At 41.3% G+C, this 26,943-nt stretch overlaps 1 protein-coding gene across 24 annotated transcripts in view; it reads right to left on the bottom strand.

The window, feature by feature from the left end:
• ADGRA1 (adhesion G protein-coupled receptor A1) overlaps positions 1-26,943 on the bottom strand; it is a 1,152,497-nt gene that overhangs the window by 125,009 nt on the left and 1,000,545 nt on the right. For all 24 annotated transcript variants that reach the window (XM_056529273.1, XM_056529272.1, XM_056529274.1 and 21 more), the window contains 2 exons: positions 25,831-25,954; positions 3,664-3,809 (listed from right to left, as the gene is read on the bottom strand). In XM_056529273.1, coding sequence (XP_056385248.1) covers positions 3,664-3,809; positions 25,831-25,954 — 270 coding nt within the window. The remainder of the gene's footprint in view (positions 1-3,663; positions 3,810-25,830; positions 25,955-26,943) is intronic.

Genomic DNA, 26,943 nt, shown 5'->3' with positions numbered 1-26,943 from the left:
TGCTAATTTTCACTTATGCTAATTTTGTATACGCTCATTTTCGCATACGCGAATTTTCGCATGTGTGAAAATAAAACGCGAATATTACGAATATGCGAATTTAGCGAATATATGACGAATATTCGTCCATATATTTGCGAATATTCGCGAATTCGAATATGGCCTATGCCGTTCAACACTACTAATGACAGGTAAACTTTAAAGAAGACTGTGGCCTCTCAAAAAATATCAGCTGTCCTTATCCACATATTCCAAGTTATTATCTGCTATTTCACAGATTTGAGTACATTCATTTTAGTGGTTGAAAAACAGGCATCGATACAATACTTCATACACTTTCACTAATTTTGTATGAAATATAAAATAAATAAAATAAAATAAATATCAATTATTAGGAAGAAACAGCATTTTAAAGGAAAGCACCATTGCCACCATTACAGAACCCCCCATCATGCCCCTACTAAAATAACCAGGATCATTACTGAACCAGCCATGGTACATCCTGAATAGAAATCACAGGGAGCTGTGAATGGGGAGGGCACACTGGCGTAGTAAACTGGTAATGGACACTTATATAGGTTTGATTTTGTTGTATACGTTTAAAATTGTCATCTTCTGACCCCTATAACTTTTTTATTTTTCCGCATATAGGGCGGTACGAGGGCTCATTTTTTGCGTCGTTATCTGAAGTTTTTATTGGTACCATTTTTGTATTGATTGGACTTTTTGCTTTTTATTCATTTTTCATGATATAAAAAGCAACCAAAAATACGTTATTTTGGACTTTGGAATTTTTTTGCGCATACGCCATTGACCGTGCGGTTTAAATAATGATATATTTTTATAGTTCCGACATTTACGCACGTAGCGATACCACATATGTTTATATTTATTTTTATTTATGTGGGGGTGAGTTGAACTTTTATTAAGGAAAGGGTTAAATGACATTTATTAACTTTTTTTAACACTTTTTTTTGCAGTGTTATAGCTCCCATAGGGACCTATAACACTGCACACACTGATTGCCAGCACTGTTCACTGCAAAGCCATAGCTTTGCAATGATCAGCGTTATCAGCGGTCGATTGCTCAAGCCTGAATCTCAGGCTTTGAGCAATCAATCGCCGAGGGGACACGCCGGAGGCAGGTAAGAGGACCTCCGCTCGTGTCCCAGCTGATCAGGACACCGCATTTTCACTGCGGTGGTCCCGATCAGCCCCACTGAGCAGCCGGGCAGCTTTCACTTTCGGTTTAGACGCGGCGTTCAACTTTGAATGCTGCGTCTAAAGGGTTAATAGCGCGCGGCACCGCAATCGCTGATGTGCGTTATTAGCCTCGGGTCCTGGCATCAGATACATGCCGGGACCGACCCGATATGACGCGGGGTCACCGCGTGACCCCGCGTTATAGCGAGCGAGCCGGCCAAGGACGTAAATATACGTCTTTGGTCATTAAGGGGTTAAAGCATATTGCATTGTCTTTTAAAGTATACCTGTTATTATCAAAAACTTTTATATGTATATTTGAAAAATACATTGGTTAAAAAATGTCTATATTTTTGGGTGAAAAAAATGCTGTCTGTGTGTCTCTATGAGGAGACCAAATACAGGAAGTGAGGGCAGGACAAGCAGGGCCCTATGCAGGCTCCTGGCTCAATCATCCTGACAGGTGAGCTGGGAGCATGTCATAGAGCCTCAGTGCACAGAGCCCTGCTTGTCCTCAGTGTACAGAGCCCTGCTTGTCCTCAGTGTACAGAGCCCTGCTTGTCCTCAGTGTACAGAGTCCTGCTTTTCCTCAGTGTACAGGGCCCTGCTTGTCCTCAGTGTACAGAGTACTGCTTGTCCTCAGTGTACAAAGCCCTGCTTGTGCTCAGTGTACAGAGCCCTGCTTGTCCTCAGTGTACAGAGCCCTGCTTGTCCTCAATGTATAGAGCCCTGCTTGTCCTCAGTGTACAGAACCTTGCTTGACCTCAATGTGTAGAGCACTGCTTGTCCTCAGTGTACAGAGCCCTGCTTGACCTCAATGTATAGAGCACTGCTTGTCCTCAGTGTACAGAGCCCTGCTTGTTCACTCACACTTCCTGTATTTGGTCTCCTCACAGAGACACATAGGCAGTAGCTGCAGGGACAAAAATATACACATTTTTTGCCAATGTATATTAAAAATATACATATGGTATTATCTACATTATATAAAAAGTTTTTGTTAACGACAGGTACACTTTAAGGGCACATTTTATTGTTACTTGCTTGCATAAGGATTTCTGGTATAGTAAAACCTTTCCAAAAGACCATCTCTTTAAGATGATCTCTACCTTTATTCAGAACAGATTTTGTGTAACATATTTTAGGCCATCATACATTTTTCATAGTGGCCATTTTCATTGAAAAGCCCACCTTCCTAAAAGAATACTTTTCGATGCAATTGTGGGTGGTTCTTAAAGAGAGGTTTCACTGTATTTTGACAGTAAGGATCACAGAGTCTGTTGTGCCATTTTTCCTATATAAAAAAAACTCAGAACCTGACAGGTTGCATTGTAAGGCAATGGGATACATACGAAAACAGATCCATTGTAACTGTTCTGGCTCTATTATAGATAGAAGTTATGATGCTTAATGGAAGACCTTTTATGTATATACTGTATAATCACTTGATACCATCTGCCTTGGCTCTGTTTTATATTACTATACAGGTAAAAATACAAGTTATCTTTTTACAATATAAATCAATTAAGCTGTATACCGTATTAGTACTCAAGAATAAAGTACAATAGGACTGCAGTCATTTTCCTTCTGCTCAAAATATGTTCTTCCTGTCTGCATCTGTCAATGAAGTGACTTCACTTTCTGTCTAAGGGTGTGTTCTCATATGCGAACTTGCCCTCCGGCACAATTCTGCCAGGTCCAAAAATATTACTACAGCATTTGCACATTTTTTGCAATTTGGATGGATGAATCAACAACCACAGTGACTATAGGTTCAGTGGCAAACCCAATTTGAATCTATGGAGCACTGGACCTGCCTTTAGATTGCTGGCCAAATGTGGGCATACTGTATCTTAAGTAACAACAGGATGTTATCCATTAACAAAATTTCTTCTCCTAAAAGACCTAAAAAATCTTGGTTACATACAATATTATAAATAGGACCTAAAGGAGAACAAGACAATGAAGGAACAGGGCAGGGACTTCAACCCACGAGGAGAACAGGACTGATAAACTCCACTTATGAGGTCAGAAGCAAATACGAGAGATGTCTCCAAGTCCTGGGCTGATGTGTGCTTGAACTATGGGATGGTGTGTGCTTGAGCTATGGGATGATGTGTGCTTGAACTATGGTATGATGTCTGCTTGAGCTATGGGATGGTGTGTGCTTGAGCTATGGGATGATGTCTGCTTGAGCTATGGGATGATGTGTGCTTGAGCTGTGGGATCATGTGTGCTTGAGCTATGGGATGACATGTGCTTGGGCTATGGGATGATGTGTGCTTGAACTATGGGATGATGTGTGCTTGGGCTATGGGATTGAATGCAGATAACTGGTATAAGGGGATAACTGGTATAAGGAGTGTTCATGGGAAGGTTTTGTAGGGGCCATAAAGAGAACACAATGTTCTAAATTTAATTTAAACAATGAACTCATAAACAAGACTAAGTCTGTCATACCTGAGCATAGGTTGCTTTGGGAATGGAGGCTGGTCACTATTCTGGTTCTGAGGAGGTTTTCTTGTAACTTGCTTGTAAATGTTCCTCGCAGTCACACCAATCCACAACACTGTGCACAGGCTTGAATAATGCAAGACAATGCCAACCTGGAGGAATTAGAAACAGGATACAGTTACATGAGTCTGTATTAGCACATCATTTATATAAAGCATGTACAAGTGTGATAGGTGAATAGACTTGATGATTCAAAGATATTAGTCAAACAAGAATTAAGAAATCATCCAATGATCACTGAAAATCCCTCTGACATGCCACTGTTGCTATTTCTATCTATATTATATCGCAATCTTGAAATCATGCAGTTTTAATTACAGTCTGACACTTCCAAATACTTCAACAGTCTCCTTCCTATCATCACAGACAAGATCACTGTGAGAGGTGATACCACTTTATAGATAAGATGGGGTAAGGCCATTCACAATAGGTCATGATCAGAGCTCAGCCTCCCCCTTTACTGCCCAGAAGACCATCTCATAGACATTCAATAGGGTTCCCTCCAGTTTGTGGCTTTCTATCTGCCATGGGGATGCTGTAAAGTGTATCTCTTAACTCTGTGTGAAAAGCTTAGGCAATATGGTTGCCCCCATGATAATCTAAAATTGTAATTAAAACATATTAGAACATAAACGTGTATCTGTCTCTAATGTGTAAAAACATATCTAGGTAATATATTTCTTCTTAAGTAAATGGCCGTATTTTAAATGTTTTAAAATATAGATTTTTGCGATAAAAATATTGTTCTGTTCAATTCCGTAATGCATATTTATAGTGGTGGCAGCACTGTTTTCTATTACAGAGCTCATGATCCCTGTTACAGTAGGAATGTCCTTACTTAATTCTTACGGTCCTCATCCACTCCAGTTTTTCTTACATCTATTGTTCACCATTGTACTGACATTTATTTTATTTGAAAGAAACCGAACAAATGCTACAATTTCCGAGCAGCTCAGGCCTCTAGAACCTGTTCCGCCTATATCTTGCGCTGTTGTATCTGTAAGCTGCTGTCATGACTTTCATAAATGCTATTAATGTGAAAATCAAAATACCCTTTCTGGCAGGATATTAACATCTGCGCTCAGAGAATAATTGTTAGCTATTGCCATGGAAACGGCAATTACAGTTTTAGCCAATCCTCGATATTCTTTTATTCCTATTATATGTGCATCTGGCTTTATGAAATGGGTATAAATGAATATGTTATTTTATATTCTGCACTGATCATTTACATTCTGTAATACATGGATACAAATAATTATTCATTGGGCCATTACCTAAAACACTGCGAAAAATCGGTGAGATTGAGTGTCTGGATTGAATTATTGGGTAATTGCAGAGGATCTGTAGCCACCCCACAAAATAGGAGATGTTACTTTCATTACCTGTTAAATATGTCACTGACTAGGTCACGCAGATTCTTTACATGTCTTTTTTATGTATCCAGCTACTGTGCAGGATTTGGCTCACAAATCCCTCTGTTCTGCTGCTCACTCATTCTGACATCCACTGCTCAGAAAGGGGCGTGTCTGAGGCAAGCACTGAGCCCTGGGTCTCTTCATTCAATCATTACAGGCTGTTCTGCAACCCCCTCAACCTCTGTTTTCAGACAGGAGTCCAAAAGACAGGACAGGAGAGAGGACAGAGGAGTGATAGTCCCACGCTCACTCCGTGGACTTTGTCCTAGCCTGTGCTTCAGCTGGAGCAAAGATACTGCTGCAGGTGGACAGGATTATGTTCTGGATGATGTTGGGACCCCTAGTGGTCTTTTTTTAAAGGCAAGATTTCTATAAAAAGGAGATACTTTTTTTTATAAAGTATTTTGGGAAGGTTAATGTTTTGTCATAGAAAAAGTTTTTGATTCTGACAGTGCTTATTTAAATAGCTTAGGATGTGCCTGATTCTAGTCCTTCCCATTCCAGAGATATGTGGCTTTATAATTTACCAAACCAAAAAAAACAAACTTTTGAGGGGTCCTTTTTACAAGTCCTTTTTTAATATCAACATCATTCCATGTTCTAATTTTCACTTGTAAGCTAGTTTCAAACCCAAACTGACAACTTGTGCTTTACTATATATAATAAAACAATAAATATACAGCAGTAACTGTGGCCATGGACAACCAAATGTGATCACCTTGAAAAAAAATCAAAAATGGTCACCATAGAGAATTAGTTACTGCTATCTTGTTTTTTTTTTTTTTTTTTTTTTTTTACCTTGTTACTATTGATATGAAAACCAAACCAGATTAACAATGTCAATCTGACATGGACAACTAACTTGGTCACTGTGATATGAGTAACTTAAGTCTAAAGATCCATTTACAAGTAGTGTTGCTCGCGAATATTCGCAATTCGAATATTATTCGCGAATATCGCATATTCGCGAATTCGCGAATTTCGCGAATATAGCGCTATATATTCGTAATTACGAATTTTCATTTTTTTTTTTATTTTTTTTTTTTCTTCACAGTACACATCACAGTGATCACCCCTCTCTGCTTCCAGCTTGTGTGGTGTAAAGAAGGCTCTAATACTACTGTGTGAGACTGGCGTGCGAAAATTCGCATCTGCGAAAATTAGTGTATGCTAATTTTCGCATATGCGAATTTTCGAGTATGCGAATTTCCTATATGCTAATTTTCACATATGTTAATTTTCACATATGTTAATTTTCGCATACGCGAAATTTCGCATATGCGAAAATAAAACGAGAGTATAACGAATATGCGAATATTCGCGGATATATGACGAATATTCGTCCATATATTCGCGAATATTCGCGAATTCGAATATGGCCTATGCCGCTCAACACTATTTACAAGTATTGAGGATAGGCAATAAATGTTAAAATGAATGTTCCTTCAGTAAAGCATTGTCTCATGTAAACAAGTCCCCCTATCAGCTCAACCAATTATTAACTAAGGCACAACAATGCTTGTTGGTTGACCACACATCTCCCTGTTTAAATAGGACATGTGCTGCTGACATACTGTGAACTGTTGGGGGACCAACAGTATCATAAATAAGAGTTTTGTCCCCCAAGTGCCAAGCGCCTGTTCTGCTCAATATTGACCTGTTTAAATGAACCTTAAAGAGTACCTGTCACCAAACTAAACTTTTAATATATTGTTCCTTATAAGACTCTGCTATTTACTTCTCAACCTTTATATGTTTTTAATGTGATTGCAAAAACAGCCACTAGGTGGCTCTGTTCTGTTCCCTGCTGCAAGTCAAACAGTTAGTTTGGTCTCCTCACAGCCTGTCAGTAGACCAAACCCAGGAAGTGTGTGCGGGGCATGGAGAGGCACAGCTCTCACAAGCTTGAGTGACGTTGCACCTGCTGGGGAACACCCACTTTCTCCTGCCGGGAGCTCACACAATGTGAGCAAGAGGAAAGGTATGATATAGAGCTTTTTAAAGCTAGGAAAATCTTTTTTAAGGGCAGGAGGGGTGTTAGGAGTAGTTAGGGAATATAATCTGAGTTAAGAAAATATTATTCAATGACAGATACTCTTTTTGGCTAGTTACATAGACCGCATAAGCCATATCTTTCAACAAAGCATTTTAGTTCAATATTTTATTGATACAATAAGTCCACCGCTTTAAGAAGATCACCCCTTAGTCTTGAGTAGCTTCTATGACTGATTTCTAGTTTTATCAAATACTATGTATATTGGCTGATCTCCTTGAGAGGACAATCCCTTTAAAAAACTGTTTTTCAACTTTGGTGGTTATCTTTAAGAGTTTTCAGTATACTGTGGAAGTAGAGAATTTTAATAAACCCCTTAGGTTAAATGACACCTACTTTAATACTTGAATAGTTGACAACAAATTAAATTTAGCCAAGCAAAACCGATGAGCTAGCGCTATAGATGTTCACCAAAGCACCCCTTGGATTTGCCATTCTGATATCTATATCTATCATCAGGGACAAAAACTGGATTGTAGACCAGATCACTGTATTGTAAATACATATTCACCTAGTTATAACTCATATATACAAGTAGAATGGTGTTTTGCCAGCATGAAAGACCTGTGTACAATAAACAAAATGTATCTTTCCAGCAGGAAAATCATATTTGTTCTTTAAGTTTTGGTAAATAACATTTATTTCACGTGAACCGGTCCTTTCTACCAACTCCATGGATCTCAGATACCAGAGATTGTGTATTTTTAGTGTGTTTGATAAGGTGAAAGATGATAAAATGACAACGTGAAACCGTGTTATACCTACAGCAAGATGAGTCAAACTAAATGCATTGTGTCAACTTATTTTTGTCATTTTTAGCTGTAAAAAGGATTCGAGCAAAAAAACAATAGATTGTCAAATGTGTTAAATTAACCGAGACCAGTACAGAGCATTTCTTTCGGCTTACTAAGTAGCAGAACATAGTCACCAGAACACCATGAGAGATGGTAGACGGTGGTTTGTTTAGAGTACAAACAATTGTTTACAGATACAATGAAAAACTTTAAAATTTGGGGGATTTCATTTTCAAGTATTCACATGGGAAGACAACTTTAAGGCTGAAATGTCTGAATATTTGACAATTTTAAAGGAACATTAATGCATGCCAAGTTCTAAACATAGTGGTATTGTGCTCAGTCCTGCATTTTTTTCATGGTGGGCCCATATGATTACATTAAAGGGGTATTCCAGGCAAAAACATTTTTTTTATATATCAACTAGCTCCAGAAAGATAAACAGATTTGTAAATTACTTCTATTAAAAAATCTTAATCCTTCCAATAGTTATTAGCTTCTGAAGTTTTCTGTCTAACTGCTCAATGATGATGTCACGTCACGGGAGCTGTGCATGATGGGAAAATATCCCTATAGGAGCTGGACAGCTCCCGAGACGTGAGTCATCAGAGAGCAGTTAGACAGAAAACAGCAACTCAACTTTAGAAGCTAATAACTATTGGAAGGATTAAGATTTTTTAATAGAAGTAATTTACAAATCTGTTTAACTTTCCGGAGCCAGTTGATATATATAAAAAAAAGTTTTTGCCTGGAATATCCCTTTAACAGCTAGAGATGAGCGAGCCGAAACTGTAGAACATGGTTTCGCTCAGAACTTGTGAGCCTTCATGTGAGCCTGGCAACGGTGTTATTATAGGAGAAGGGATAAGGAACGCATGACAATTTGGCACCTAAATACATAGGATGACGAAGGAGGAGCACTGAGATGACGTCAGAGTAGCAAAACATACTTTGCAGCTAGCAGCAGGATCACATGACCGCAGGTTAGCCAATTATTGCAAACAGCTTCATGTCTCATGAGGAGACAGCATAGGGATGAGTCTAAAAGGAGTAATGAAACCTACACCACAACACAAAGCAATTTGAGAAAACATTGTGCAGTGGGATAACCTGCATTACTGTGTCCAGTGATTTTGTTGCACTACAGATCCCAGTAATGTGATTGTCGTAGCGAGCAAAGCTATGTAAAGATTTCACACTGTCTACAACATAAATCAAAGCATTGACACAGTTTAATCGTGCGGTAGACTGACCTGTATTTTACCTGTATTTTTTGGGTTTAACAAAAAACAGGGAATTTCTAGCTGGGTTTAACAAAAAAACAGCATTTCTAGCTGTTAAAAAATTGTCTAGGCTTTTTACGCCACTTTACCTGCATTTTCTGGCTTTAAAGGGGTACTAAAGCCTTAAGACATCTTATCACCTATCCAAAGGATAGGGGATAAGATATCTGATCACTGGGGACCCCCACAATCTTGCATGCAGCACCCGCCTGTGGGAGCTTCACGCAGCGCTGCAGCATCTGAGCCTGCCGGGTCATGACTACGGGGCCGGAGTATCGTGATGTGGCGACTCCGCCCCATGTGATGTCACGCCCCACTCCCGCAATGCAAGTCTATGGGAGGGGGCATGACGGGGCAGAGTCCTTACATCACGATACTCCGGCCCCGTAGTTGTGACCCAGCAGACTTGGAGGCTGCAGCGCTGCGAGCATGCTCCCACATGTGGGTGCTGCATGCGAGATTGCGAGGGTCCCCAGCGGCAGGATCCCCGGGATCAGACATCTTATCTCCTCTGCTTTGGATAGGGGATAAGATGTCTTAGGGCCGGAGTACCCCTTTAACAAAACACAGAGCATTAATAGCTGTAAGAGTGAAAGTTAACTGGCAGTTTCTCCACCACTTGACTAGTTGTTGAATGAGAAATAACCCAAAAACAAAAGAAATCACCTCAAAATCTTTTTATTTTTTATTTTATGTCTTGTAATGGAAGTAAAGGAATCATTGGATGATGATTGAGTAGAGGAGCCCTGCAGTAACATCAATGTGGGCACCACCCATTTGGCCCAGCCCAGTATAGGTAACAGAAGCAGCCAGGTGCCTGGTAGTAGCAGCCGCATCAGCAAGCAAAAGTTCTCAATTTCTTCCAAGGGTTGTGTCATTTCAGGATTAAATAGCCATTGTGGACTAGCTGGCTCGTTCTCTGTCATCTTAGGAGGAGAAAGAGTCTGATGATAAGATATGAAGCCAGGTTTCAGTGGATTCCACATTGTCTACAATTACATGGTGTGGTGGAAATGTCTCTCCTAGACGGCCTGTTCAATCTCTATATTTGTTTCTTTTGAGCATGTGAGCATGGCACTAGTGGGACTGGTTGTGGTAGGCACGGTGGTGTGATTGTAAGGCATCATCGTGGATATGCTGAGGGGAGCAAAGAGCCCATGATCAGATATCAGAAGTTCAGATCCAGGGTAGGGCCAGAACATTTCTCAAATGTACCAGATGTCGGTCTGCTGGTATGACTGCTGGCAATACTAATACATCTGTAGGCTTGAGAAAAAAGCTGAGCAGAGCAGAAGCACAGTTGGGGGGGGGTGGCATACCTATTTCTTTACGGTATTCTGATGTGTGAAAAAATTTTTCTACCTTACCAAATGCAGAAAACTAGGCATAGTGCCATCTCTGCAAACAGAGAAAGTAAGGCATAGCCATGGTTGGAGATTAGGAACTATAGCTATAGGTAAACATATGGAGCAGCATCACAACGCCTGACTACAATGATCACCTGTCCACCACTGCCTGCTGTCCACTGGCTACTACAACAACTGACAGTCCACCACTGCCTGCTGTCCACTGGCTACTACCAGGGCTGGTGCACGGATTTTTGCTGCCCAAGGCGAAAGTTAATTTTGCCGCTCCCTTGACCCCGCCCACTGGCTCCGCCCTTTGACACGCCACATCTTACAACTGCGGTGACACACTGTAACAAACCTCCTCATGTAATCTCCTTATTACTGGGGTGACACACTGTAACAAACCTACTCCTCATGTAATCACCTTACTACTGGGATGACACACTGTAACAAACCTCCTCCTCATCTAATCTCCTTACTACTGGGGCGACACACTGTAACAAACCTCCTCCTAATATAATCTCATTACTACTGGGAGGTAGTATGTGTAAAACTACAACTCTGGTCTTGCTGGGAGTAGTAGTTTTGCTACATCTGGCACCCAGGTTGGGAAAAATTGCCTCAGAAGTTACAGGACAAGGAGTAAAGATGGCGATAAGGAGTTATAGGTACATGATACTTTATGCACCAGGGCATACCTCCTCACCTCCATCTTTACTCCTTCTGTAACTTCTGAGGCAGTGTTCCCCAACCAGGGTGCCTCCCGATTTAGAAAAAAACTACAACTCCCAGCATGCCCAGAAAGCCTTTGGCTTTTGCTTTTGCTATATATAGTGAGGAGGTGGTGACACCAGTGCAGTTTCATTGAGATACCTGGTGTCCTGATGGTGTCATACCTGGTGTCCTGCATGACACGGGTGAGGAGATGTAACCGCCGATGGGCCCATGGGTAGGGTAAGTGGCGAGGCGCTCCGCTCTTCCTCGGCACGTTTCAAAACGCCGGCCCGCCTGTTCTTCCTGCTCTTCAGAGCAGTCATTGCAGGCGGACGTTTGTCTATTAAAAAAAATATTTTAAAACACAGGAAATATCTATCTATCACTGAGATAAAAAGATAGATAGAAGATATATCAATAGATTTAAGATAGATAGATATGAGAGAGATAGATGGATAGATAAATAGATAGATATGAGAAAGATAGATAGATATAGATATGACATAGATAATAGATAGATAGATATGAGAGAGATAGATAGAGATAGATATGAGATAGACAGATATGAGATAGATATGAGATAGATAGACAGATAGATAGATATGAGATAGATAGATAGATATGAGATAGATAGATAAATATATAGATATGAGATAGATAGATATGATATAGATAAATAGATAGATATGAGATAGATAGATATGAGATAAATAGATAAATAGATATATATGAGATAGATAGATATGAGATAGATAGATATGAGATAGATAGATAGATATGAGATAGATAGATAGATATGAGATAGATAGATAGATAGATAGATAGATAGATAGATATGAGATAAATAGATAGATAAGAGATAGATAAATATGAGATGGACAGATATGAGATAGATAGATATGAGATAGATAGATAAATAGATAGATATGAGACAGATAGATAGATATGAGATAGATAGATAGATATGAGATAGATATGAGATAGATAGATATGAGATAGATAGATAGATATGAGATAGATAGATAGATATGAGATAGATAGATAGATAGATATGAGATAGATAGATATGAGATAGATAGATAGATATATATGAGATAGATATGAGATAGATAGATAGATAAATAAATAGCAACAGGATTCTCCTGTTGCTGTATATTTGGCCCAGCAGCCTGCACCTGCAAGCCAGGTTTTTACAACATTTTGGATCAATAGTGCTGGCCAATTTATCCTTTGGTTAGATAAATAAATAGATAGATATGAGATAGATAGATATGAGATAGATAGATATGAGATTGAGATAGATAGATATGAGATAGACAGATATGAGATAGATAAATAGATAGATATGAGATAGATAGATAGATATGAGATATGCAAAATACCCGAAATACCCAAAATATGAGATATGCAAAAAAGTTGATATGAGATAGATAGATAGATAGACAGACAGACAGATAGATATGAGAGAAATTGATATGAGAGAGAGATAGGAGAGATAGATAGATAAATAGATATGAGACAGATACATAGATATGAGATAGATAGATTGATGATAGATAATAGACAGATGTATAGATCAGTATTTCCCAAATAGGGTGCCTCCAGCTGTTGCAAAACTATAACTTTCAGCATGCCTGGACAGCCAAAGGGACAGCCATATTGGGAGTTAAAGTTTTGCAACAGCTGGAGGCACCCTGGTTGGGAAATGCTGAAATATAAGATAGATAGGAAATATATAGGAGAAAAATAGATATAGATAGATAGAGGGAATGGGACAAAGTGCTGTTTAGGAGTCAGTGGGCAGTAAATGGGCAATTTCTCAATGTTTCCTCAGCAGGGTGCCTCCAGCTGTTGCAAAACTACAACTCCAAGCATGCCTGGACAGGCAGAGGCATGCTGGTAGTTGTAGTTTTGGCACAGCTGGAGGAACCCTGCTGAGGAAACATTGAGAAATAGCCCATTTACTGCCCACTGACTCCTAAACAGCACTTTGTCCCCTTCCCTCTTACCCCCTAGAAATTTACCTTGTAGATGGTGGCCTCAGCGCGGGCAGGTGTAGGAGTGCGCGCCGCGGTGGAGCAGGAAGCAAAGCATGTGCTCCTGCTCCAATAGCATTGCAGCCTGGTAGGAAGGGGAGGGGGGAAGGGGAGGAGCATCACTCACCTCCCAGAGAGTCAGTGCGGCTCGGGCTCCTGCACTGACAGCCTCAGGCTGAATGTTTTATAGTAAGATGGTGCCCCTTTGATGTTAATTTGTACGCTGTTGATTTGTACGCTTGGAGGAGTGCAGCGCTTCATGCCGCACTCCTCCAAGGTAAGAAGCACAAGGGGGTGAGCACTCTCTGATTTCTGGTGAAGTTTTTTTTGCGGATGTCAGAGTTGCGCCCCCCAAGAGAGGCCGCTGTAGGCGTCCGCCTACTTTATCTATAGGAAAAACCGGCCCTGGCTACTACAACGACCGACAGTCCACCAGTGCCTGCTGTCCTCTGGCTACTGCAACTACCACCAGTCCACCACTGTCTGCTGTTAGCTGGCTACTACAACTACTAACAGTCCACCACCCCTGCTGTCTTCTCCAACTAGCACCAATCTACCACTGCCTGCTATTAGCTGGCTACTACAACAACCACCAGCCCACCACCCCTGCTGTCCGCTGGCTCCTCAAACTAGTACCAATCCATCACTTCCTGCTGTCCGCTGGCTACAGTTAACAATAGTTTACCACTGCATGCTGTCTGCTGGCTACTGCTGCCCCCATTTCACAACCCCTAATATCCGCTGGATATTAAAACTACCACAAGTCCACCACTGCCTGCTTTCTGCTATGACTTGTTCACAACTGTTTGCTGTCCGCTGGCTACTACAACTACCACCAGTCCACCACTGCCTGCTGTATGTCGGCTACAACCATCATTAGTATACCAGTGCCTGCTGCCTGTTGGCTACTGCAAATACCATTAGTCCACCACCCCTGCTGTTAGCTGGATACTACAACTTCCACCAGTCTACCACTACCTGCTGTCCACTGTCTACAGCTACCAACAATCCTACACACCTGCTGCCCACTAGCTACTACAACTACCAGCTGCCACTACCAGCCAGGCCTACATATACACAACTTGCTATGATTCCCAAGAAAGGGATAATTTTTTTCACCTTTTCATAGAAAAGATATTTCTTCTTCCACTATTTTGAGACAGCAATCCTGCTGCAACTCATAAAAAGGGAGACTTTTAAATTTTTCTTTCCAACTTTTCAATGTTAAAAAAATAGTATCTTTTTAAAACAGCATCACCAATCCTACAACTCGATTTGTATAATTAAGCCACATTGTAGTCATTATTGATTACTAGTTAACTAAACAAAATCGGAGGGAAGAGTTTAGCTAGTTGATCAGATGCAGGAAATTAGTCCTAATGTTAACACTCACATAACCATTGTTGGAAATAGTTAACAAAATTGTTTTTCCCAAGATCCAATGAGTTTTACACCGAAGAGCCGTGAGTTTTCATTTTAACCACTGTCAGGTATTTATAATACAATAAGTCATGGGTGAAAAATGTTTGAACATTTTATATAAAATACATAAATCTAAATGGATAATAATGAGGACATGTCACATTCAGGAAGCATAAATCTCCTATTTCAGTAGTTAAGTATTTTGTAACAGCTACGCAGATGAGCTCCTTATGACAGCTCAGACTGTCTTTGCTAAAGGAATGATTTACCTTAGAGCTCCTGACAAGGAAACCCTGAAGTATTAAACAGTATGCGCTGAAGGATCCTCAAACCTACAGATAAATAATCAGATTACCAGAAAAAAAAATGCCTAGAGTATCTGCCGGATTGTCTCATTTCCCACTTTCCCCCATTCAGGTTCAGCTGGGGGTAAGGCTTCCTTAGAGATTGAGCTTGATGTGTGTTTTTTTGTTGCTGCAAAAGCAGTGGGGTTGGTTTGTGTTGCAGCAATTTGCTTTACAACCAGAAATTGTAGCTTTGGTCTGGAGGTTTGTGATGAAGAAAAAGAAGATAATGATTTCCGAGAACACAGTGAGAAATCCATATATATCTGACAGTAATGAGTGCAATGTAATACTGAATGAGGGAGAGGATGTTAACCTGTTGGGGGCACATGACCGGTATGCTAGTCATGAGTGCTATGCAGTTGGTGCATCATGATGAGCTATCTTACTGATCATACGGTGTTACACTGTGTCCACAGCCAGATTCTGAAGGTAGCGCTAAGAGATGCCTTTGATCCACAGCATTAAAGTCTTTAACTACTATGATACATTTTTACCATGGCATTCAAAGGAAAGAGACCTGAGAGAACACCTTGGAAATCCTTGTGATATTATGTGGGCCCATACCTTCTATGAAAAGACAGCCGTTGTCCATTTTAGAACCCCAGTACTGTCTGTCTATATTTCCTGTTGTAATACGTATTATTACCACCTATCATTCCTATCAGTACACAGGCTACACTTAATGGTCTTCCGAGACTTTAATTTATACCACTTAAAAAACTGTCTTTAAGGGTAGGGTCACACGCAGCGCATCCGCAGCATATCTGACGCTGCAGATGCACTGCAGGCAGTCACAGAGCGACGGCAGAGCGAGCTCCTTGCTCCCTATAACTCTGTGTTGTCACTTATAGTGGTGGATTTCCCACCAGCAGTTACGAGCTGACACACAGAGCTACCTGGCCACAGCATTGAGCTCGCTCTGCAGTCGCTCTGTGAATCCACCATGTTAAATTCTCTATTCTGTCTTCTTGATATATGTTGAAGAAATGCAAAGTATCATATATGGTTATCTGCATATACTGTGATCTGTTTTTTTCAGGGTTTTTTTTCTTACAAAAAAAAAAAAGAAAAAGAACTAATACGAATCAAAAGAGTACTTGGGTTTTCTAAAATTTAGCCCTTTGGATAAGGGATAAATTATAGTATATCGGAGTACTCCTTTAAACACTAATCGATACTGTTTGTAGCAAAATATGGCACTGGCATAAAGTACTATAAAACCTATCAAAAACAAAGCCTTATACAGCTAAAAAAGTTTGACCCATTGGAATGAAAAGTAGTTCTTATCCTTAAGGACAAAATTAGAGGATTAAGAAGAAAATGTTGTTTTATTTAAATGTGTATATATTGTATATTTACTGTGCCTTTAAAAAATGTTGACAGCTGTATCTGCTATTTCAAGCTTTTTTTTTCTATCCGCACATCTGATACTCTTATACTCCTCAATATTCATGTTAACAGTCTATATGAATACTATATTAAATCCTTTCCAGAAGAAATCTCCTCCATAAAAGGAATAAACCATTGTCACAGAGAAGCAGAATATCCATAGCAACCCCGTCCTGATGCAAGGAAAAAAGCAACAACTGAAATGCAAAATGGAATATAAGTCTTACTTTTCACACTGCTAAGCTGTTTATTCCACACAATTCTATTCTTAGATAACAAAATTGTTCCTACATTGAGATAATGTTCATTTCATAACACGGTAATTGTGTGAAGGAAAGAAAAAAAAACTTATAGCAACAAATATAGAAAATTGTTTTGTGTGCGAAAACCTGGAATGATGGTGAATGTAATAGAAAATAACAATTTCAGGAATTGCTTTCAGTTTGCCAAAATGTATTCTATGTGATTCCATTCAGAAGTGTTTTCCTATTTAAAAAGAACGGACATTTTGAAACTATGTTGGCAAAAAAATAACAAATAAAAATAAAAAATACCTAAATAGTTTAGTAGAGGGTGACTTGAGGATCCTGAGCTTCAATGCTTAATCTGTACCAGTTCACAAACTATGACGTGGGACACTCAGTCCTGGTGAATGTATAATAGCTTATAATTTATCTTGAAGTTGATGTTAAGGGTCTGTACTGACAGGTTTCAATGTTCTTAGTTTTCAGAGGAACTCGATAGCCCAAATATTCTAAAGCTGTTCCATTCTTAGACAGTAAAAAATGTTCTAGATGTATTAAAGTGACTGAGACCGTTTAATAAATTGGGCACATCTTTAGAATGTCTAATCTAAACAAAAATTCTTCTATAGTACAGGATTTCCTTTTCAATGTGTCTGTGTATGTGTAGAATGTATAGAGACACAGAAGTGCAGGATCTCCTCCTATGTGTGTACAGTGTATAGAGATATAGATGTGCAGGATCTCCTCCTCTGTGTGTACAGTGTATAGAGATATAGAAGTACAGGATCTCCTCCTCTGTGTGTACAGTGTATAGAGACATAGAAGTGCAGGATCTCCTCCTCTGTGTATACAGTGTATAGAGATATAGAAGTGCAGGATCTCCTCCTCTGTGTATACAGTGTATAGAGATATAGAAGTACAGGATCTCCTCCTCTGTGTGTACAGTGTATAGAGACATAGAAGTGCAGGATCTCCTCCTCTGTGTGTACAGTGTATAGAGATATAGAAGTACAGGATCTCCTCCTCTGTGTGTACAGTGTATAGAGACATAGAAGTGCAGGATCTCCTCCTCTGTGTGTACAGTGTATAGAGATATAGAAGTGCAGGATCTCCTCCTCTGTGTGTACAGTGTATAGAGACATAGAAGTGCAGGATCTCCTCCTCTGTGTGTACAGTGTATAGAGACATCGAAGTGCAGGATCTCCTCCTCTGTGTGTAGTGTATAGAGACATAGAAGTGCAGGATCTCCTCCTCTGTGTGTACAGTGTATAGAGATATAGAAGTAAAGGATCTCCTCCTCTGTGTGTACAGTGTATAGAGACATAGAAGTGCAGGATCTCCTCCTCTGTGTGTACAGTGTATAGAGATATAGAAGTGCAGGATCTCCTCCTCTGTGTGTACAGTGTATAGAGACATAGAAGTGCAGGATCTCCTCCTCTGTGTGTACAGTGTATAGAGACATCGAAGTGCAGGATCTCCTCCTCTGTGTGTAGTGTATAGAGATATAGAAGTGCAGGATCTCCTCCTCTGTGTGTACAGTGTATAGAGATATAGAAGTGCAGGATCTCCTCCTCTGTGTGTACAGTGTATAGAGATATAGAAGTACAGGATCTCCTCCTCTGTGTGTACAGTGTATAGAGATATAGAAGTACAGGATCTCCTCCTCTGTGTGTAGTGTATAGAGACATAGAAGTACAGGATCTCCTCCTCTGTGTGTACAGTGTGTAGAGATATAGAAGTAAAGGATCTCCTCCTCTGTGTGTACAGTGTATAGAGACATAGAAGTGCAGGATCTCCTACTCTGTGTGTACAGTGTATAGAGATATAGAAGTACAGGATCTCCTCCTCTGTGTGTACAGTGTATAGAGACATAGAAGTGCAGGATCTCCTACTCTGTGTGTACAGTGTATAGAGATATAGAAGTGCAGGATCTCCTCCTCTGTGTGTACAGTGTATAGAGACATAGAAGTGCAGGATCTCCTCCTCTGTGTGTACAGTGTATAGAGACATAGAAGTGCAGGATCTCCTCCTCTGTGTGTGTAGTGTATAGAGATATAGAAGTGCAGGATCTCCTCCTCTGTGTGTACAGTGTATAGAGATATAGAAGTGCAGGATCTCCTCCTCTGTGTGTACAGTGTATAGAGATATAGAAGTACAGGATCTCCTCCTCTGTGTGTACAGTGTATAGAGATATAGAAGTACAGGATCTTCTCCTCTGTGTGTACAGAGACATAGAAGTGCAGGATCTCCTCCTCTGTGTGTACAGTGTATGGAGACATAGAAGCGCAGGATCTCCTCCTCTGTGTGTACAGTGTATAGAGATATAGAAGTACAGGATCTCTTCCTCTGTGTGTACAGTGTATAGAGACATCGAAGTGCAGAATCTCCTCTTCTGTGTGTGCAGTGTATAGAGACATCGAAGTGCAGGATCTCCTTCTCTGCGTACAGTGTATATAGACATAGAAGTGTAGGATCTCCTCCACTGTGTGTACAGTGTATAGAGACATCAAAGTGCAGAATCTCCTCCTTTGTGTGTACAGTGTATAGAGACATAGATGTGCAGGATCTCCTTCTCTGTGTACAGTGTATATAGACATAGAAGTGTAGGATCTCCTCCTCTGTGTGTACAGTGTATAGAGAGACATAGAAGTGCAGGATCTCCTCCTCTGTGTGTACAGTGTATAGAGACATAGAAGTGCAGGATCTCCTCCTCTGTGTGTACATTGTATAGAGACATAGAGGTGCAGGATCTCCTCCTCTGTGTGTACAGTGTATAGAGACATAGAAGAATAGGATCTCCTCCTCTATGTGTACATTGTATAGAGACATAGAAGTGCAGGATATCCTCCTCTGTGTGTACAGTGTATAGATATATAGATGTGCAGGATCTCCTCCTCTGTGTGTACAGTGTATAAAGATATAGATGTGCAGAATCTCCTTCTCTGTGTGTACAGTGTATAGAGATATAGAAGTGTAGGATCTCCTCCTCTGTGTATACAGTGTATAGAGACATAGAAATGCAGGATCTCCTCCTCTGTGTGTACAGTGTATAGAGATATAGAAGTGCAGGATCTCCTCCTCTGTGTGTACAGTGTATAGAGACATAGAAGTGCAGGATCTCCTCCTCTGTGTGTACAGTATATAGAGATATAGATGTGCAGGATCTCCTCCTCTGTGTGTACAGTGTATGGATATGTAGAAGTGCAGGATCTCCTCCTCTGTGTGTGTACAGTGTATATAGACATAGAAGTGCAGGATCTCCTCCTCTGTGTGTACAGTGTATAGAGACATGGAAGAACAGGATCTCCTCCTCTGTGTGTACAGTGTATAGAGATATAGAAGTACAGGATCTCCTTCTCTGTGTGTACAGTGTATAGAGACATAGAAGTGCAAGATCTCCTCCTCTGTGTGTACAGTGTATATAGACATAGAAGTACAGGATCTCCTCCTCTGTGTGTACAGTGTATAGAGATATAGAAGTACAGGATCTCCTTATCTGTGTGTACAGTGTATAGAGACATAGAAGTGCAAGATCTCCTCCTCTGTGTGTACAGTGTATATAGACATAGAAGTACAGGATCTCCTCCTCTGTGTGTACATTGTATAGAGACATAGAGGTGCAGGATCTCCTCCTCTGTGTGTACAGTGTATAGAGACATAGAAGAACAGGATCTCCTCCTCTGTGTGTACATTGTATAGAGACATAGAGGTGCAGGATCTCCTCCTCTGTGTGTACAGTGTATAGAGACATAGAAGTACAGGATATCCTCCTCTGTGTGTACATTGTATAGAGATATAGAAGTACAGGATCTCCTCCTCTGTGTGTACAGTGTATAGAGATATAGAAGTGCAAGATCTCCTCCTCTGTGTGTACAGTGTATAGAGATATAGCAGTACAGGATCTCCTCCTCTGTGTGTACAGTGTATAGAGACATAGAAGTGCAAGATCTCCTCCTCTGTGTGTACAGTGTATAGAGATATAGAAGTGCAGGATCTCCTCCTCTGTGTGTACAGTGTATAGAGATATAGATGTGCAGGATCTCCTTCTCTGTGTGTACAGTGTATAGAGATGTAGAAGTACAGGATCTCCTCCTCTGTGTGTACAGTGTATAGAGACATGGAAGAACAGGATCTCCTCCTCTGTGTGTACAGTGTATAGAGATATAGAAGTACAGGATCTCCTTCTCTGTGTGTACAGTGTATAGAGACATAGAAGTGCAAGATCTCCTCCTCTGTGTGTACAGTGTATATAGACATAGAAGTACAGGATCTCCTCCTCTGTGTGTACAGTGTATAGAGATATAGAAGTACAGGATCTCCTTATCTGTGTGTACAGTGTATAGAGACATAGAAGTGCAAGATCTCCTCCTCTGTGTGTACAGTGTATATAGACATAGAAGTACAGGATCTCCTCCTCTGTGTGTACATTGTATAGAGACATAGAGGTGCAGGATCTCCTCCTCTGTGTGTACAGTGTATAGAGACATAGAAGAACAGGATCTCCTCCTCTGTGTGTACATTGTATAGAGACATAGAGGTGCAGGATCTCCTCCTCTGTGTGTACAGTGTATAGAGACATAGAAGTACAGGATATCCTCCTCTGTGTGTACATTGTATAGAGATATAGAAGTACAGGATCTCCTCCTCTGTGTGTACAGTGTATAGAGATATAGAAGTGCAAGATCTCCTCCTCTGTGTGTACAGTGTATAGAGATATAGCAGTACAGGATCTCCTCCTCTGTGTGTACAGTGTATAGAGACATAGAAGTGCAAGATCTCCTCCTCTGTGTGTACAGTGTGTAGAGATATAGAAGTGCAGGATCTCCTCCTCTGTGTGTACAGTGTATAGAGATATAGATGTGCAGGATCTCCTTCTCTGTGTGTACAGTGTATAGAGATGTAGAAGTACAGGATCTCCTCCTCTGTGTGTACAGTGTATAGAGACATAGAAGAACAGGATCTCCTCCTCTGTGTGTACAGTGTATAGAGACATAGAAGTGCAGGATCTCCTCCTCTGTGTGTACATTGTATAGAGACATAGAAGTGCAGGATCTCCTCCTCTGTGTGTACAGTGTATAGAGACATAGAAGTGCAGGATCTCCTCCTCTGTGTGTACATTGTATAGAGATATAGCAGTACAGGATCTCCTCCTCTGTGTGTACAGTGTATATAGACATAGAAGTGCAAGATCTCCTCCTCTGTGTGTACAGTGTATAGAGATATAGAAGTACAGGATCTCCTCCTCTGTGTGTACAGTGTATATAGGTATAGCAGTACAGGATCTCCTCCTCTGTGTGTACAGTGTATAGAGACATAGAAGTGCAATATCTCCTCCTCTGTGTGTACAGTGTATAGAGATATAGTAGTGCAGAATCTCCTCCTCTGTGTGTAGTGGATAGGGACATAGAAGTGCAAGATCTCCTCCTCTGTGTGTACAGTGTATAGAGACATAGAAGTACAGGATCCCCTCCTCTGTGTGTACAGTGTATAGAGAAATAGAAGTACAGGATCTCCTCCTCTGTGTGTACAGTGTATAGAGACATAGAAGTGCAGGATCTCCTCCTCTGTGTGTGCTGTGTATAGAGACATAGAAGTGCAGGATCTCCTCCTCTGTGTACAGTGTATAGAGATATAGAAGTACAGGATCTCCTCCTCTGTGTGTACAGTGTATAGAGACATAGAAATGCAGGATCTCCTCCTCTGTGTACAGTGTATAGAGATATAGAAGTACAGGATCTCCTCCTCTGTGTACAGTGTATAGAGATATAGAAGTACAGGATCTTTCAGTGGACAGTGTGGTAGCAAGAGCAATAATCTTTAAATAAGCACTGATCGTTGAGGATTAAGTATGGGTTGCACCATATGTCAAAGGGATGATGGTTTCTTTATTATTCAGTCTGTCAGGTGACATTTTACTGGAACAACCTTGTTGTTGAGTTTTGTTGCATTACAGGGTAGCTTTTTGGAATATTCTGCCTTACTGTGTTTCCACTCCACTGAAGACTATGCTTGAATCTCTACGAAACTTTACACCTGACAAGGATGTTTATCCACTCTTTTTCTATTCACCATGTGTTCTCCATGATTTTGGCAGACCGAATGTTATCTTGTTGTACTGGGCTGCTTTGACTTTTATTTGTCTTTGTTGATTCACATTTATTATGTACCGTATATACTCGAGTATAAGCCGACCCGAGTATAAGCCGAGACCCCTAATTTCAACCCAAAATCCCAGGAAAAGTTATTGACTCGAGTATAAGCCTAGGGTGGGAAATACATCATCCCCCCCTGTCATCATCCAGACCCGTCATTAACATCCTCATCATCATCACCGCCTGTCATCATCCAGACCCTCATCATCATCCCCTGTCATCATCCCCTTGTCATCATCCCACACATCCCCCCTTCATCATCCCCTTGTCATCATCCCCACCCCCCTTCATCATCCCCTTGTCATCATCCCCACCCCCCTTCATCATCCCCTTGTCATCATCCCCACCCCCCTTCATCATCCCCTTGTCATCATCCCCACCCCCCTTCATCATCCCCTTGTCATCATCCCCACCCCCCTTCATCATCCCACACACCCCCCTTCATCATCCCCTTGTCATCATCCCCACCCCCCTTCATCATCCCACACCCCCCCTTCATCATCCTCTTGTCATCATCCCACCCCCCCCTTCATCATCCTCTTCTCATCATCCGCCCTCAGTGGTCTTCAACCTGCGGACCTCCAGAGGTTTCAAAACTACAACTCCCAGCAAGCCCGGGCAGCCATCGGCTGTCCGGGCTTGCTGGGAGTTGTAGTTTTGAAACCTCCGGAGGTCCGCAGGTTGAAGACCACTGCGGCCTTCGACATCATCCAGCCCCCTCTCACCCCCCTTTAGTTCTGTACAGTACTCACCTCCGCTCGGCGCTGGTCCGGTGCTGCAGGGCTGTCCGGAGAGGAGGTGGTCCGGTGGGATAGTGGTTCCGGGCTGCTATCTTCACCGGGGGCGCCTCTTCTCGGAATAGAGGCGTTGCCTTGACAATGACGCAGAAGTACGTTGGCAATGAACGTACCTCTGCGTCGTTGTCAAGGCAACGTGACTATTCTGGGGCCGGGCCGCTAAGTGCTTAGAAGAGGCCTCCCCGGTGAAGATAGCAGCCCGGAACCACTATCCCACCGGACCACCTCCTCTCCGGACAGCCCTGCAGCACCGGACCAGCGCCGAGCGGAGGTGAGTACTGTACAGAACTAAAGGGGGGTGAGAGGGGGCTGGATGATGTCGAAGGCCGCAGTGGTCTTCAACCTGCGGACCTCTGGAGGTTTCAAAACTACAACTCCCAGCAAGCCCGGACAGCCGATGGCTGCCCGGGCTTGCTGGAAGTTGTAGTTTTGAAACCTCTGGAGGTCTGCAGGTTGAAGACCACTGCGGGTGGAGAGTTCACTCGAGTATAAGCCGAGGGGGGTGTTTTCAGCACGAAAAATCGTGATGAAAAACTCGGCTTATACTCGAGTATATACGGTATGTTAATTTTTAATGCCAATTAAAACAAGGAAAAAAATAACACAAAGCAACACAAGTCACACAGCTCTAAAAATGAACTTCTACGGCAAATAATAAAACAGTTTATATGTAGTTTTTTGGTAGCAGAGTGAGTCCAACAAACAAATCCTGCTCTTCCGAATTCAGCAAATGTTAAAACTTCCAACACATTTTTCAATTAACAGTAAAGACATCTCCAGGACAGGAGAACTCACAAACCAAAATGGTAATATATGCCACTAATAACAAGAGCTCAGAGCGCTCACTCCTCTGAAAGGAAATTTATTTTGGAATATATCTCTGGATACTCATGAATGCACTCTAGTCATAAAAAGGGAATCGCTTCTAAATTACAATCAAAAACTAAATATATATCAGCATCATAGTTCATCCTAGTAGTGCAGGCAGTGGCATCTGGAGTCAGAGGAGTCTTTTATGGCTTTCTGTAAAGGTTTACAATTCCAACAATTTTTTATGTTAATACAGTAATAGAATCCTAATATGAGAGAACATGTACACAAGATAACTAGTTTATGTAATGAAAGCAATGAAAGCCCCACTCCGAGAATATAACAGAAAAATATGACTGTACTCATAAATATCAGTAATAGAATTCCAAAAAATGCAAATTATTGGCCAAGGTGGTGGTGCCATCCATAATAATATTACAGCTTCTCCCAGTACACTGCTTCCACAGTAAGATGTGCTGGGGATGTAAATGAGATGGGACCACAGCACCAGTGGCAGTAAAACCTTGTTGAGAAGGTCACCCAAAATTGAATTGAAAAGTGATTTTCTATGGGGTTGATTTTCTTAAAGTGGCCAGAAGTATATCTATTGTATATTGTATGGTGGGTTGAAAATCCACATACAAACAAATATGAACAGGCTCTTAACACTCTTATGGTTGATTTTCAGATGTGTGTATTAACAAGATCCCACCTCTTTATTTTCCAGCAGTATTCAGAAAGCTTGAGAAAGGGGGGGGGACCCCGAAATGAAGCTTGTCATTGTGAAAGAATGCTCTATCCCTTCTGGTGGAGATGCCCCTATACACTTGACATGGAATAGCCTCGGCTAGTCGGATGATCAGAGACTGCCTGTGGATTGAAGCTACAATCGGTGTACACTTTTTGGGTGAAATATGTTTTTGCATGTCTTTTAGTATATGCAGAAGATGGAATTTATTTTAAGTATTTGAAGATGAAAGGAATGGCAAAAAACTACATTTTTTTTCAGCGTGTGTTCTTTGATACTGCTCGATTGAAAATCCATCACATAAATTCTGGTATGGATAAGGGGGTGGTCTTCTCAAAGTTTTGTTTTTTTTATAGAGCAAAACCTCTCTAAATGACCACCTAACAGATACAGTGCGCAGAGAGCCTGATTCTATAGCTATACAGGGGCTCTGGTTATATGTATTAGGAACAAAGGAGATCCACATCCTATAAAGATATATTTATATAAAAAATCCATCAGCACAGAATTTTGAATTCCACCAATTCCAATGGACATAGATGTGAGCGTTACTTACTGACTGGCATATTATAGGGTAGCCTGTTCGATTGATTCCTCCAGCAAACACAGCAAAAGTGAGCGCAGTGTGGAAACAGAAATTAAGGAGCATATGCCATCCTTTTCTGCTGATCCGGATAGTACTGCAGATAAAAACAAAGACAGATTAAGTGTGGGGCACATTATATAAAAGCAGACTTAATTATAAAAATAGTTTACACTTTGTTTGGATATAGAGAGATGACAAGCTGTGCTCATACTGCAAAAAGCAATGAGAGATTTAACCAGTTGTTTCCTCAATATAAAGAAAATCCAATAATTCTACTAAACACTGGTCACATGTGCACTGTCTCTATGGAAATAACCATTCACTGGTACAGGGCACCCCACATAGAACATCCTATGTACTGGCACATGGCATCCTACATAGAGCATCCTATATACTGGCACAGGGGACAGCGCATCCCACATAGAACAGCCCATGTAGTGGCACAGGGCATTCCACATAGACCATCCCATGTACTAGCACAGGGCATCCCACATAGATAATCCCATGTACTGGCACAGGGCCTCCCACATAGAACATCCCATGTACTGGCACAAGGCCTCCCACATAGAACATCCCATGTACTAGCACAGGGCCTCCCACATAGACCATCCCATGTATTGGCACAGGGCATCCCACATAGAACATCCCATGTGCTGACAAAAAGGCATCCCACATAGACCATCCCATGTACTGGCACAGGGCGCCCCACATAAAGCATCCAATGCACTAACACAGGAAATCCCACATAGACCATCCCATGTACTGGCACAGAGCCTCCCACATAGACCATCCCATGTACTGGCATAGAGCATCCCACATAGACCATCCCATGTACTGGCACAGGGCCTCCCACATAGACCATCCCATGTACTGGCATAGAGCATCCCACATAGACCATTCCATGTACTGGCACAGGGCCTCCCACATAGACCATCCCATGTACTGGCACAGGAAATCCCACATAGACCATCCCATGTACTAGCACAGGGCATCCCACATAGATAATCCCATGTACTGGCACAGGGCCTCCCACATAGAACATCCCATGTACTGGCACAGGGCCTCCCACATAGAACATCCCAT

This window comes from Hyla sarda, chromosome 7, assembly GCF_029499605.1.
Source record: "Hyla sarda isolate aHylSar1 chromosome 7, aHylSar1.hap1, whole genome shotgun sequence".
Classification (NCBI taxonomy): Eukaryota; Metazoa; Chordata; class Amphibia; order Anura; family Hylidae; genus Hyla; species Hyla sarda.
This window is presented reverse-complemented; position numbering and strand designations above follow the sequence as displayed.